The sequence below is a fragment of the Thermobia domestica genome, chromosome 9 (assembly GCF_964235325.1).
Source record: "Thermobia domestica chromosome 9, izTheDome1.hap1.1, whole genome shotgun sequence".
NCBI classification, from domain to species: Eukaryota; Metazoa; Arthropoda; class Insecta; order Zygentoma; family Lepismatidae; genus Thermobia; species Thermobia domestica.
Genome location: NC_137462.1, coordinates 8855119 through 8869506, shown reverse-complemented (window position 1 = coordinate 8869506; position 14388 = coordinate 8855119). Strand labels below are relative to the sequence as shown.

Sequence of the window (14388 nt, the reverse complement as noted above, 5' to 3'; positions counted from 1 at the left end):
ATTTCGATCTAATTTTATCTTAGATTTTACTAATGGTTCCGTCCCTTGGAGTTATGACGCACATCCTCGATCTGAGCTGGTATTTTTATAACAGGAAACTGATAAAAGACTAAAAATGAATAGTAGAAGATTAACAGGGTGATGTTATAATATAAACAAATAACCTGAGCAACCATTGCTTCATATAAAGGTCAACCACACTGACTTAGCAAAACTCATGGGATATTCACCTAATATCTAGCCAGGCACCCTCTGGTCCTGTGAAGCGCAGCGATACAGCGTTGAACTGAATCTGCAAGTCCTTGATACACTTCCGAAGGCAGCTGACCGCAGTCTGCAGAGCGACAGCCAACTGCGACATGACCAAGAATCAAATGCAAGGAGCCAGACTTCAACAGTATTCGAAACATGCTCGATGGGGTTCATATCAGGTCTCCGGGATGATCAATTCAGTCTTCGGACCTCCCCTGCATGCTTTTCAAAGCATTCAGGGATGACGTTGAAGCGATGTGGTGGCGCATTGTCCTATTCAAAGGCCCTAATGACACCAGGGTTTGAAAGGCCACAAACGGATGAAAATGGTCTCAGAAGAGCTGACAATACAGCGGACTAGTCAATGTCTTCCGAAATAACCAGGGGGCCCATTCTATACCAGGAAAATGCGTCCAACACCATGACTGATATCCCACCGTCCCGGACTATGCCCTCTTGGAAACCGAGATTCATCGCTTCATGCGGTCTGCGCCAGACACGGTGCCTCAAATTGGCATGGTGCAGTTAATACCGTTACCCCATCGGACCATATGATTTTACGTCACTATTGCAGTGATCATCCGCGGTGAATGGTGGCAAACGCACGTAAAAGTGTCGGATAACGTGAAGTTAGCAGTGGCAACCAAGTAGGGTGACGGCTCCCATATCCGAGGGCACGCATGTTCCTACGGATTGTCTACTGGGAGACAGTTTTCGAGCATCCAGTGTTCAACTGGGCCGTGATTTGTAGCACTAATCCTCTCCTGTCTCTGTTGATCATTCGTCCCAGGTGTCGCCAATCCCGGTCATTGAGGGCACCGTAACGTCTGTTGTAGCCTATGACGCTTTCATCCACCCATTCTCGGGACACCTTAGACATGAAAAGCTGGACTTACGCACCACCACCTGAAACCAAATATCCATGTGTCGGGCACCCACTAATATGTCCCGTTTCGAATGTCAACTCAGGACGACGTTATATTTCACATTAATTATTCACACAGCTATTTTCCACAGTCTCACACACAACTGCAGTCGTCGCGAAGCCCTGCAGGAGGCGTGGAACACATGTGCTGTATGCCCGCGATTCAGTGACCTGTTATCCCATGGAGTTTTTCATAGTGGATGTATACTGACAGGCAAAATATACTGTACAAACGTAGCCAGCAGCAAGGTGAGGCACGGATGGTTCGGTGGTAAAGTGCTTGCTTACCTGTGGTGCTAGGAGTCCCTAGTTCGTTCCCAGGCCATGTAAGTTTGTGGTGAACCATATCACATCCTTTTTTTTTTCCTCGGGGTAGCCGTTTCCTCGCATTAATCTCCTTTAGCCTAAATTGCATAAGCGTGGAACGTAAAACTGGAAACCTCGTATCATTATTAAAAGCAAGGTCCACTTGCCATCGCGAATCTCTTACTACTGATCTTCTGATATTTATAACGAATGTTTATGTATAGGCCAAAGAGATATGGAGGTACGGGACTTCCAAAATTCTGACATTTACACCAGATAATATGAAAATTTAAGTACTGTCTTCCTAACAGGAATCATTCATCCTTATCTTTTCTCTCTTCCTCTATATGCCTCCGAATAGCCAATTTCGCACTATTACAAAATACGTATAAAGTTAAATATAAATTGTAGACCCATAGTTGTATTATTAGTAAACTGTAATAATAGCAATCTTATTTGCGTTCTAAATATCATTATTGCGTCATAACTTTTTTTTTTAAAGATAAGGACTGGAAAAGTACCACAAAGTATAAGATAAGAAGAGAGGGCAAATGACCCACGTGTCCAAGTGCCACATGTAGATCTTTTGCACGATTTGTTGAAACAAACCTAATTAATTGTAATGCAAAACGTAATTACGTACCGCCTTATCACAATTTAAGAATATAACTTAAACAATTAAACTATTGCCAACACAGAATTTCGTACTTCAGACAACTAATTTTGTGGGCCATGAGTCTCCGTCCATTATGCTCCTTTGACTAGAAAGTGACAGAATTGTAGCGGTTACAATAGTGTTACAACCCCTAGAGACAGGGATCACACTTATTTGGCGAGCACAAATTCTCTAACTTTTCTGCTTTCCAGGACACGATTTACAAAATTCCAGGTCTATATATAACGTAAAATAGCAAACTATACTTCTATATTTTTCCCGATGAATATACAGGACCGGATTTAGGGATGGGCCACATGGACCAGGGACCAGAGCGGCAATTACAAAAAAAAAAAAAAAAAAAAAAACTAAAATAACGATAAAAAAATTGAAAATACACTTCACCAAAGATTAAACAAAATAGCGAAAGCCATTTTTTAAATGCCCATGACTACGATAATATTGTAGCAGATTAGTGTAGGTAGCAAATATTGTCGTAAGTCAACTGGTTATTATGGTGGTTTGATCGCTTGTCGGTGGATCTGCTGAAAAGGGCGGCAGCTCGATACTCGTACTTTCAAATTGGAGTGTATTTATTTATTTATTCAACAAATACCAGACACATCCCGTGGGCCACTTGATAATGAATATATAACAAAAAAGAACAGAAATAGGAAAAATTCCAGTTAGGATGGTCGCGATGATGATCGGATCCACTACCTTCCGAATGCGAACCCAACGCTCTACCAACAGAGCTATTTCGCTCCGTTTAAAGCAGAGGCGGCTTACATGCATTATCGTGCATGTAAGTAATCACGATAATTTCATTGTCTTCAGGAATTGCATAACGCAGACACATCCTTAACACATCTTTTGATGCACTGAAACATCAGCACTGTTGCCAATTCAGAACGTTAATTTATGAAAACCACGTTTTCCCTGGTAACCCCTTATAGAGACCTCATCCGATTAGTTATCGGTGGAAATGAAAAATTCTTCATTCATTCCATAGTTTCCAAGCTACTGCAACTATACAAACTGAAAATTAACGACAGAACATCCATATGTATGAGTTATGAGTCAATTTACGTGACTTGTAAGAAAATTGATTTCAATCTGGCAATACTGTACAGTCCTTAGTGTACTTCAATCGTTGCTTCCTAGTTTAAAAATATATACATGAACAAGGCTTCATTTTGGTATAACCATTATTTGTGTACCGCTTCCGGTTCAAAAGTTCTACTATCCCAAACTCCGGGTTGCATTATACATTGGACACCCTATATAACTCTTTACATCATTTAAGATTGTTTTATATTTTGCCGTCTTTTACACCATGTAATGTTGAATAGGTTAGGCAGAAGCCAGTTAAGTTTTAATGAATCTACTCCAAGTGCTGGACAGATATAGGAATTAAAATATAATACATAAAATGAGTAATAAAAAATAAGAATAATAATAACTACTAATAATAATGAGTAATAGTAATAACTATAATTTAGCAGCAAACGTAAAAGTAATATTTTAAGAAATGGATCCGGGAGAATGGAAGTTGTGGAGAGCGATGCGATTAGCGTGATTAGGGGGCGGCAATTTCGCTAGGGCCCATGGGCGCAAAACATGGAAATCCGACTGAGTGCATAGGTAAAGAAGTTCCGTAAAACAAACTAATTCATGTTGTAAAATATCCCCTTCCAAACAGCCGGGTAAGGCAACAAGAGAAATTATTTCCGAGAAGTACAAAAGGAATAAAAACCCTGAGTTCTTGAAAGGACAAGCATTCAGCAGCGGTATTTCAGAATTTGATTTGCGGCTAGAGTGCAAGGAGGAGGCAAGAGTATAACGTTTTCCAGTAGTATATTACCACAATATTGAGGCAAATGCTCCTCTGCCTTTTCCAAATAACGCCACTGCAAACATTCAGGAGGTGTTCCACTGATTACAAAATATTAGCACTATTGCATTTTGCAGATACATTCTACAATTTATTATTATTATTATTATTGTCCTCATCCGTGAAAATAAGAAAGTGCTGAGAAGCATAGTAAATTGTTACATAACTGACGATACTAAAACAAGTAGCTTCTCTCAAGTTATAAGAATATATACTCCAATGGCGTGCGATTTACACACTGACCCAGAGGTATTTATACAACAACTAACCCGATCAATTTCAGGGCACGTGAACTTGTTGTGATTAAGAATATGCCACTGAATTTCTTTGTACTATTTCGTTATTTATTTGATTATTGACAAACATCCAGATACAGCCTGTGCATTAGCCAATCTACTCTGGAATAATTAACAAATCAAGCAACAACTACAAAATGGAAGTGACTAGGACCCATATTTAATGGTAACTTCCTCGAATACGCCTGGGAAATAGGAAAAATCTATCAAAATGGCCAGCCTCTGGATTCGAAAGCAGGAACAGCACCCTAACTTGGGAGAAGTTGCACAAATGCCCCACATTAAGCTCTCTCCCGTTCGAGTAACAACCATTTTAGGATAAAACTTTCGGCAAAAGTGCACTTTGAGCAGGATATTCATTCTAACCAATGCTAATACGAGCCCTGTGGGGCTCCTAACCCCCTTCACTCGCTCAGCTATGTTTTGTGAAATAAATAACATTAGATATACTATATTTGCAAGATTGGGGGAGAAACTAAAAGATACCCAAAATAACTTGTTCTGCTCAAAGTGCACTCTCTTAACAAACTTTCTTACTCAACACGAAAGGAATATGAATGTATATAAATGAAAGAAAAACAATAAAAATATATGACATTGCCTCATTTTTTAAAAATGTCAACTATTAGAGCCCCATTGTCAAATATGGTTCCCTCAGTGTAAATATGGGTAAAAGAAGAGATTTCTTTGTGCCGAACAGTAACTGGAACCGGTACCCATGTATAAGTAGTAGCAGTAGCGGTAGGAACGGCTTAGAAGCCCCACAGGGGTTCGCTGGGTTCTGTTCTCGACATAAAATGGGCAAATTAAAGGCTGTTCGGCACAAAGTAAACTCTTGCCCAAAATACGTATCTTTGCAATGAAGCTTAAATGCAATCTGGGTGGGCCTTCATTTAGTCAAACGCCAACCAGTGTTCCTAGAGGTTCTACGCGGACTCAGATTATACATTTTCACCAGTGGTGTAGGGAAGGGGTGGCTCAGAGGAGCCGGCCCCCTCCCCAAAGAGGTCCGACAATGTACTTTGGTACTTCGATGTTTGTAATTTTTATATATTTTTATGTTTATATATTTTTTTATTTGTAATTTTTCTATATGTACCTATAACAACACTCCCCCCCCCAAAACAAATCCTGGCTACGCTACTGCATTTCACATTTTTCTATGGAGGCCCAAGATTTAATACTTGTCTCCGGCCAGGAAAATGTTAAAGTCACGTTGCTGCTCGAGAACCTCCCGACTGCAAAGCAAGAACGCTAATAACTTTATTATTATTATTATTATTATTAATCATTCTTTCAAGATATCTCTACTATTACCCATAATAGTTTTTTTTTTTTTTTTTTTTTTTTTTAAGTGTTCCTGTCCAAATTGTAACAAAGTTTAAAAATGTAGTTCTGAAATTTGAAAAATAAAGAAAGCACCCATGTCCTCCGTTTATTCACACTTTTTGCAGTTCATTACGATGTAAGCCAAAATCAAGAATTATAATATACTAGTTGCTTTCCTTAAATAAATTAATAATACAGGCTGTGTAGGTTTTATACAGCGATAATCACGATCTTCTGACATTACCATAATTATTTGACGCAGGAAGGCTTCCTTGGTCCTTGCAGAAAGCACTGTGCAAGTGTGCCAGAATTAAGCACACTCGTCAATGAAACACCACAAAATTTAATGTCCAAATACCTGATTGACTAATAATAAATTGAAGGTACTTACTTTTGATTGAGATATTGGAAAGTCCAATCCACTATCTCGCCACGAAGTTCTGCATCACTGAGATTATAACCAGCTACGGACACAGGCAACGGATCAGCGGGATTCACGGTTTCGGCAAAATGCTCAAAAAATTGCTTATACTGAGTTAAATAATCACTTTTGTTTTCAGCCATGGCATTACACAAAATTCGCGTGACTCTGCACTCTTTTATCAATCAACGAATAACACTTGAACACTGCACTAGAACTAGTAACAAGCGTGTTATTTGTTATTGCACAGAATGTAAACACAACTGGCACAGGGGTTACAACCACCTACACTAGATATTCCTAGTATGCAAGTTTACTAATGTACCTTTTACAACCGAACACTGGTGGCTGTCTGTATTAGAATATCGTAACTCTCTTGTTTATGTTAATTAGGAGCGATATACTGCAAAAGCAACTCGACTTCGTAATGTTGATTTCGCCAGGTGTAACACAACTTTTAGAATTTCGTGTTAACTAGAACTTTTCGCATTTGAAAGTGGTATAATACTTCAAAAAATACACAATTCACGAAATGTAAACACAAGTAATAAAAGTTTGCACTATGTTCCTCCTGCTTCGAACTCACACACTGCTACTGATTCTGACGCGAATTACGTTTATCGATAATGCTGCCATCTTTCGTAAATATGTGTTTACGTCATCGCGCTAGTGTTGCCAACCAACAAAGGAAGTTATTAAGTTTGCTGAACAGGGAAATGTCCAGTGAGGGATTTATTTATTTTTATTTAACTTGTTTGACGGGGAGGGGTGGGGGGAGATTTTGTCACCTTCAACAGAATCTAAGAATGTTTCATAATATGTTTTGCGGCATCAGGTCGGACAAGATAAAAATAATAATTAACGTTGAATGATGGAATAATTATCACAATGATGAGCTGTATGTAGGATGTGATTTATAGGGAATTCAAAAATTAAACTATTGTTTTTTCAAGCAAAAAAAGAAAAAGAAAAGAAACTATGTGAACCATCTATGGAACCTCTGATTTACAGGTGTAAGGAAGGATTATTCTTTGCGCATTTTCTACGAAAGTGGAAACTGAAATAAGAAATAAAGTTTTTACGAAGAGTACACCGTGTCTGCTGTATAATTGAACAACCAATCAAGGCCATTTAAGAAACCCAAAAGTTCATCGCCAGAGAAACAAAATATTTATATTGGATTATATTTTATACTGTACCTATCCAGTCTTAATTCTTATTATACCTACCTTCAAGGGCGCCCATCAGGGGGGCAAGGTGGGGCGCTTGCCTCTCCTTAGAGAAAATTGTACTTGGAAATATCGAAAACACAATAGGATTTTCACATTAGTTACAGCAAAATTTGAAACTACATTTGAAATGTCGCTTATACTTGCCCCCCCTTGCAAACCACAACATGGGCGTCCTTGCCTACCTTACTCAGATCCTGCTCCATACTATACTCTTTTACCCATAATCTTACCCAGAGCAGGGTCGCCTAGGGCAGGGAGCGACCCAGACAAATGATAAGGGGAGGAACCAGGACGTTTGAGAAGGTAGTAAAAAGATACATCCTCAAAAGTTATTATTATTATTATTATTATTATTATTATTATTATTATTATTATTATTATTATTATTATTATTATTATTATTATTATTATTATTATTGAATTATGATTTTTTCAAGTTAAAAATTCTCCACAAAGACAAAATAATCATAATTTTTCTAGAGATTAAATTAAATTAAATTATTTTTTTTTTAAATGTGGTTTACTTATTTTCTAAATTCCCTTTGGATTTAAATTGAAGGGGCACGGTGGCTTAGTGGTGCTTCTGGTGCGTGGGGTCCTAGTTCAATTACTGGCCAAGTAAGTTGATGGTGGACAACATCGTGATCATGGATTTTCTCGGGTACTGGCTTTTCCTTCCATATTCTCATTCCACCAATTCTTCCATCATCATTTACTTGCCTTAATTATCCGTTTCCCTTGGCCTAAATGCCAAAATCGTGGGACGTTAAACCATAGCGCTTCTTCAAACCGCTCTGGTTAAGCTAAAAGATTTAATTTACATTGAATTTGAGATTTAACGTCCGTTTCAGTATCGAGTATAGATGAGAAGTGGGCCTAAAGTTTAAGGAGGATCCGAACCACAAGAGCTCTAACTGGGAATGGAACTCGGATCTCCCGTGCCGAAGACTAAGCATACGTCCTTTGGGAACTACAATCTTGTTTAATCTATTGATAATAGAGGAATTTAGCGACTTTTTAGTTGTTACTTTCATAAAAATTTTCATAAAAAAGGAGTCGACAACGATGGGGTCCATGAAATCTATGGGTGGCTCTGCAACGAGGATTCCACTCCTGTTTCCCACAAGCGTAACGTGTCCAAGTCGTACTAGGCCAGAGCATAGATGTTCATTTTACTTCGACCTCACTTACCCTAGCCCTCGCAGTAGCAGTTGGCCCTCGCCCTCGTTCACCCTCGCCCTCGCGAATGGAATTGTCCATCGCCCTCGCGCGCCCTCACCCTCGCTGTCGAAACTTGTCCTCGCCCTCGCACACCCTCGCTCTCACCGTCGAAGCTTGTCATCGCCCTCGCGCACCCTCGCCCTCGCGGCCAAAACTTGTCCTCGCCCTCGCGCACCCTCACCCTCGCCATCGAAGCTTGTCCTCGTCCTCGCGTACCCTCGCCCTCGCTGCCGAAGCTTTTCCTCGCCCTCTCACACCCTCACCCTCGCCATCGAAGCTTGTCCTCGCCCTCGCGCACCCTCACCCTCGCTGTCGAAGCTTCTCCTCGCCTTCGTGCTCAAAACTTTTCCTCGCCCTCGCGCACCCTCGCCCTCGCGATAGGAGTTGTCCATTATCCTCGCTCGCCCTCGCCTTCGTGCTCAAAACTTTTCCTCGCCCTCGCGCGAGGGTAATTGAGGGTGAGGAGGCCTCGAGAGGGCCTCCTTCGTGAGGATCAGAGCATCAATTATTCAACCTATTTGTTGAATTATTTCCTTATCGTCAGTGGCGGATCCGGGGGGGAGCGATCGGGCCAATCGCTCCCGCCAAGAAGAGGAAACTTCTTTATTTTATATATACAAATAAAACGCATCTCAGAGTTTGGAGCTCTTAAAAGTAGCTCTAAGTAGCAGTATTACAACCCATTACCCCCACCAGAAGTCCGTTCTGGATCCGCCCTTGCTTAACATACGTCCTAAAGAAAGGAAACTAAACATATCGTATAAATTACTGTGGAACACCTAAAATGGAACAACTGTTACAATGGAGATCTCGGTCGATAGTGACGTTTACATCATTTATCAACAGTATCCATGCCTTTACTTCAAAATGTTCCTTGAACTACGATGCAAACATAAGTATTCAGTCACACAAGGGCGGCTCTCATGAGGGTGAGGCTGAAATCAAGGTTTGATGAGTGGCGGTAGAGTGACTAACGCCGTGCTCGTGGGTTTTCTCGGGGTTCTCCCGTTTCCTCCCACTTTATTCATTCCACCATTTCACTCATTTCTTATTATCACCGTCTCCTTTAGCCTAACCGGCATAACCATGGGACGTTAAACTTAAAGATTTCATTTCATTTCATTTCAACAATACTTAGAATCACTCCACACTTCAGTTATCCCAAATAATCCTAAAACCTAGAATTATGTTGAATTCACTAAATTTAATTGTATATACAAAATTGTATATGTACACCCCTGAACTCGTATATTACACTGCAAAACAATGCTGCAACTTTGACGTGGGAGACCCGGGTTCGATTCCTGGTGGGAGCTCATGTGGTTCGTATTCTACGTTAATCGGTAGGTTCACGTCTCATATAGTCTCACTGCTGAAGGGATATTTAAAAAAAATCAAATCAAATATTCCTTACTATTAGAAAGAAGAAAAGACATTTCAGGAACTGTCGATTTTTGTGCAATTACAGAATAAGTTGTGAAGAGTGTTTCTTCCAGACATGTTTTTTTTTGGGGGGGTACTGCCCCCCGAAGCTCTGAGAGCCTCCCCCCGAAGGAGACCAAAATAATACGTCTATAATATAATAATGAATAGAATAGTACCTGCAGTGCCGCCCCGGGATATTAAGTATACTCCCCCCCCCCCCCAGAACATTGTTTCTGAAAGAAACACTGCTTATGAAGGACTTCTTTTTCTGCGAAATGTTATCTCAATTAGTTCCAAAGCGGCTGACTAACATATCGAGCCCTTGTAAGAAGAAATGAATATGAAAGTACACTCGGATAGGTTAATTTTTGAGCCATTTTTCGTGGCAATTAAAACGGAACTCCTGTAGCTTTCTTAACTGCACGGGAAGACAACTAATACGTACTCACGGAACGGCAAATATTTTATGGCACCATTTTCATTCTATGAACCTTAATACATACAAAAACTTTATATTTCCAAATGAAACTATATAGCGACATTAATGGGTCATTTCAAAAGAGTGGCGGGGTAACTGTCCCCCTTTTCCCCCCTAATCGCCGCCCATGCTATGATGTGTGGCACATTTGTGCGAAATTAATAATAATATGATTAAACTGTTTACCCACAACAAAATCCTGCTCGTTTTGCTGAAGTGGCTTTTCCTAAGTTTTATATGTTTCATATATCCTACAGTTTTTTTAAGGCCTTTTTTTTTAATTTGTCCAAATTTATATTTCTCCTTTTACCACACAATCGTTCAATACTTGCACTATAATATTTACAATCAGTATATCATCCTGTAACGTATTTTATTCCTAATAAAAATCATTGAACAACACAACATACAAACCCTATCTCACTGGCTTGCACGCGAACCTTTGGTGCATGGGGTCCTGGGGACAATTCCGAGTGGGAGAACATTGAACGACAGTGGATCGAATTCCGCGTTAAACCTATAGGTCCACTTCTCATATAGCCTCGCCGACGAAAGAGGACGCTAAACAGCAATCAGTCAACAGTTGCAAATTTCGGCTGCATAAACACCTTATGTCTTGTGGAACTTATTAAATTTATTTTGTTAAAGCAGCTCTTTTAACAAAATTTCAGTATTAACGTGTCAGATATTTCTATTTAAGGACAAGAAAAAAATATTATTTATTTTGTAACTAAATGATAGCTCTACCCACGTAGATTATAAAAGCAGAAACAATGAAAATCGATACAATAGTGACTGACATTATTTTAACAAATATCGATTCAGATATGGGCTGTCACAAAACTATGAAAAGTTAAAAATTCCGATTAATTGTAACAAGTTCATCAGTGGTGGACATTGGAGGAGGATGTATGCTATTAATCAGCCCATTTCATGGGCATCCAAACTCACGAGCCCAACGCTCGCTAGCTCGGCATTCGCGCTCAACCGTTCTCGGGTTCAATAATTAAGCGCTACCCCGAGCGCCAATGAAATAAGTCAGCGCGAGTCCAACTGAGGGAAGTGAGCCCGAGCACGATTTCCAAAGGAATAAATGAGCGAGAGCCCAGTTGAAAAAATGAGCCCGAGTCCGAGAGAGTCCAGAGCAAAATGACCATCTATAAACCAAAGTCATTCCATCAAGTCTTTTTCCATCTGATCTATTGCATTCTGATGGTTCTCTCATTGATTGTGTTTGTTCAGATATCAGCGCTCTTGTCATTTACTGCTGAATGATGTGAGTGACTGTCTGTCTGTCTACCAACACTCTAAACATGACAGTGTAGTAGACACTTCTTATCTAAAACGTCTCCAGCACAGGGAGGGCAACAATGAGGCACACTTACTTCTTAATGTAGCGCTATTTCTACCCGGAAACTTTCATGGGAAAAATCAAATATTCTTATTTGCATTATTATTTTTAATAATTATGTACGTACACACGAGAAATTGTCTACTGCAGTTAATTGAAAGGAAAAATACGATTAATGTATAACCTTGCTAAGACACTAACTTTTCATCTAGGGGACATGGCAGATGATATTTTAAATTTTGCCTCTCTCTAAAAGAGGTCAAACAGCAAACTCCAAAACAGTTGCTTTTAAGGAAGCTTGTCCTCCTCCCTCGCGTGCCCTCGTTCTCCTGAAGGAAGTTGTCTCTAGCCATCGCGCACCCTCGCTCCCGCAATAACACTTGGCCCTCATCCTCGTTCACCCTCGCCCTCTTCGTCGAAGCTTTTCCTCGCCCTCGCGCACCCTCACCCCCGCCATCGAAGCTTGTCCTCGCCCTCGCGCATCCTCACCCTTGCTGCCGAAACTTGTCCTCGCCCTCGCGCACCCTCACCCTCTTCGTCGAAGCTTTTCCTCGCCCTCACGCACCCTCACCCTCGCCATCGAAGCTTGTCCTCGCCCTCGCTGCCGAAACTTGTCCTCACCCTCGCGCACCCTCACCCTCTTCGTCGAAGCTTGTCCTCGCCCTCGCGCACCCTCGCCCTCGCGGCCAAAACTTGTCCTCGCCCTCGCGCACCCTCGCTCTCGCGGCCAAAACTCGTCCTCGCCCTCGCGCTCCCTCGCCCTCGCGTCACTGTGCTGCCGTGTCGTGACAAAATGCTGTAACTTTGACGGAGCAGTTTTGCGAAAAACAGCCGTAATGTTTTCATCTGTAAATGTGATCTGTATCATGTAGAACCAGTGTATCTTGACTTTAAAACCACGTGGTTACATGTAATGTTACGTAAATGCATGTTGTGTGATTAAATTTGCTGAAAATTGATTGGTTGACCATTATTGCCCAGTTACACTTGTTCTACACGATACAGATTACATTTTCGGATGAAACTTTACGGCTCATTTTCGCAAAACTGCTCCGCCAAAGTTACAGCGTTTTGTCATGACACGGCAGTGTGGGCGAGGGAACTTCAGGGTGAGGATGCCCTCGAGAGGGCCACCCTCGCGAGGGTGAACATCTCTGGGCCAGAGTAATCAGGGTCTGCGTGGGCTTAGAATTAGACACACTTCTCAATGAGACTTGAAGTACCTCAGACTCTGTCGAGTTTCGCACAGGTTAATTCTCAAGTTCGGGTTGTCTCTCCACTTATAGGGGTCCCACCAGAGCAGCTCTACCATATGTGTAACAAGTACATTTGTACGGGGCTGCAAAATCTGTCATAACTATATTATTTAAAATAAACATTTCTTGTTGAAAACAAACTTCATAAAAATGCTAGTTAAATTTACTAAGCTGGCTTTCTATTTGAATACTACTTCATAAATCATATTTTAGGTCGCATTAGTTTAAGATTACATGGACATGATAGGCGAATGATCAAACAAATCCTAGCATGAATTGCTTGATTGTTGTCAAATACAAGAACTCAATTCTTGAACAGTAGCAAACACCTGTTCCATTTAGTTAGTTATCACAGTTTTGATATGAAAACTAGTCTTGTCTTTGTCACAAACAAGTTCCTTATCATTGAAGCTGTAAGCAAGTTTTTTTAAAAATTTGTTTTATATTTTTTAAGAGATGTAGAAGGAAAATCAAGCAATAAAGATAAAAGAGTTCGTTTTACTAGAATTACAAACTGATATATTGAGATTGAAGCTCGATACTGAATTCTATAAAAAGGATTACCATCTTTCCTCTGCAGGTGTATTTCCTTTATCTTTCACTAACATAATAGATTGTTATTTAAAGAAAACAACAGACACAACGAGCTTGTATTTGTGGTGTTTTGGTCTTTTTGAGTGTGAGAGCTCTTTCCTTCCCCTTCGTTGTTTATGGTGAGGTAGCATACTTAAAATCTTGGCTTTTAAGATTTATTCTTTCTGGAGAAAGGAGAAGGGGCTGAAAATGATGCCATTGCACGGGGCGGCAAACAGTACCGGATCTAGAAATTTCGTTCCCCCCGCAAGAATATTTTGAAGAATCCCTCTGTATTCAACACTTTTCTAATAGTACGTTTTAATGAAATATTCCTAGTGTTCTATTTGCTGCGGAACAGAGATTCAATACTTATGTTTTAGAAGAAATCCTCCTTCCTTGACTTTATTCCCGCAGACTCCCGTATAAGATATTAAGAGACCTGCACGGGCCGGGCTTGGGCAGGCTGACTCTCTTATTTCTTTGGGCCGGGCCGGGCTTGGGCGGGCCGACACTGATTTCTCTTCACGTCGGGCCGGGCTGGGGCCGATCAATTACAATTCTTTAATAATTATTGACTTTCGATTGACTTTAAATGATAATTGGAATAAAGTCAAACGTTGAAGAAGTGTGCCCATGAAAAATGTTACAAAGAATGCACTAACTATTTACAGTTTGTGTTGCTTAGCAGCTCCACTTTCACTATAGAGGATTGCAGGCATTGCGCGGTAAATTGAACCCTGACCTTGACCTTCACTGAACGCAAAATATGAC

The 14388-nt window shown here is 40.5% G+C and overlaps 1 protein-coding gene across 1 annotated transcript in view; it reads right to left on the bottom strand.

Moving 5' to 3' along the window:
- The window catches only part of LOC145694394 (uncharacterized), a 622323-nt gene extending 615639 nt beyond the window's left edge, over nt 1-6684 (bottom strand). Inside the window, exon 1 of the mRNA XM_081770569.1 lies at nt 6049-6684. Within this exon, the coding sequence (XP_081626695.1) occupies nt 6049-6221 (173 nt within the window). The 5' untranslated portion in view covers nt 6222-6684. The remainder of the gene's footprint in view (nt 1-6048) is intronic.
- Nucleotides 6685-14388: the final 7704 nt, after the last annotated feature.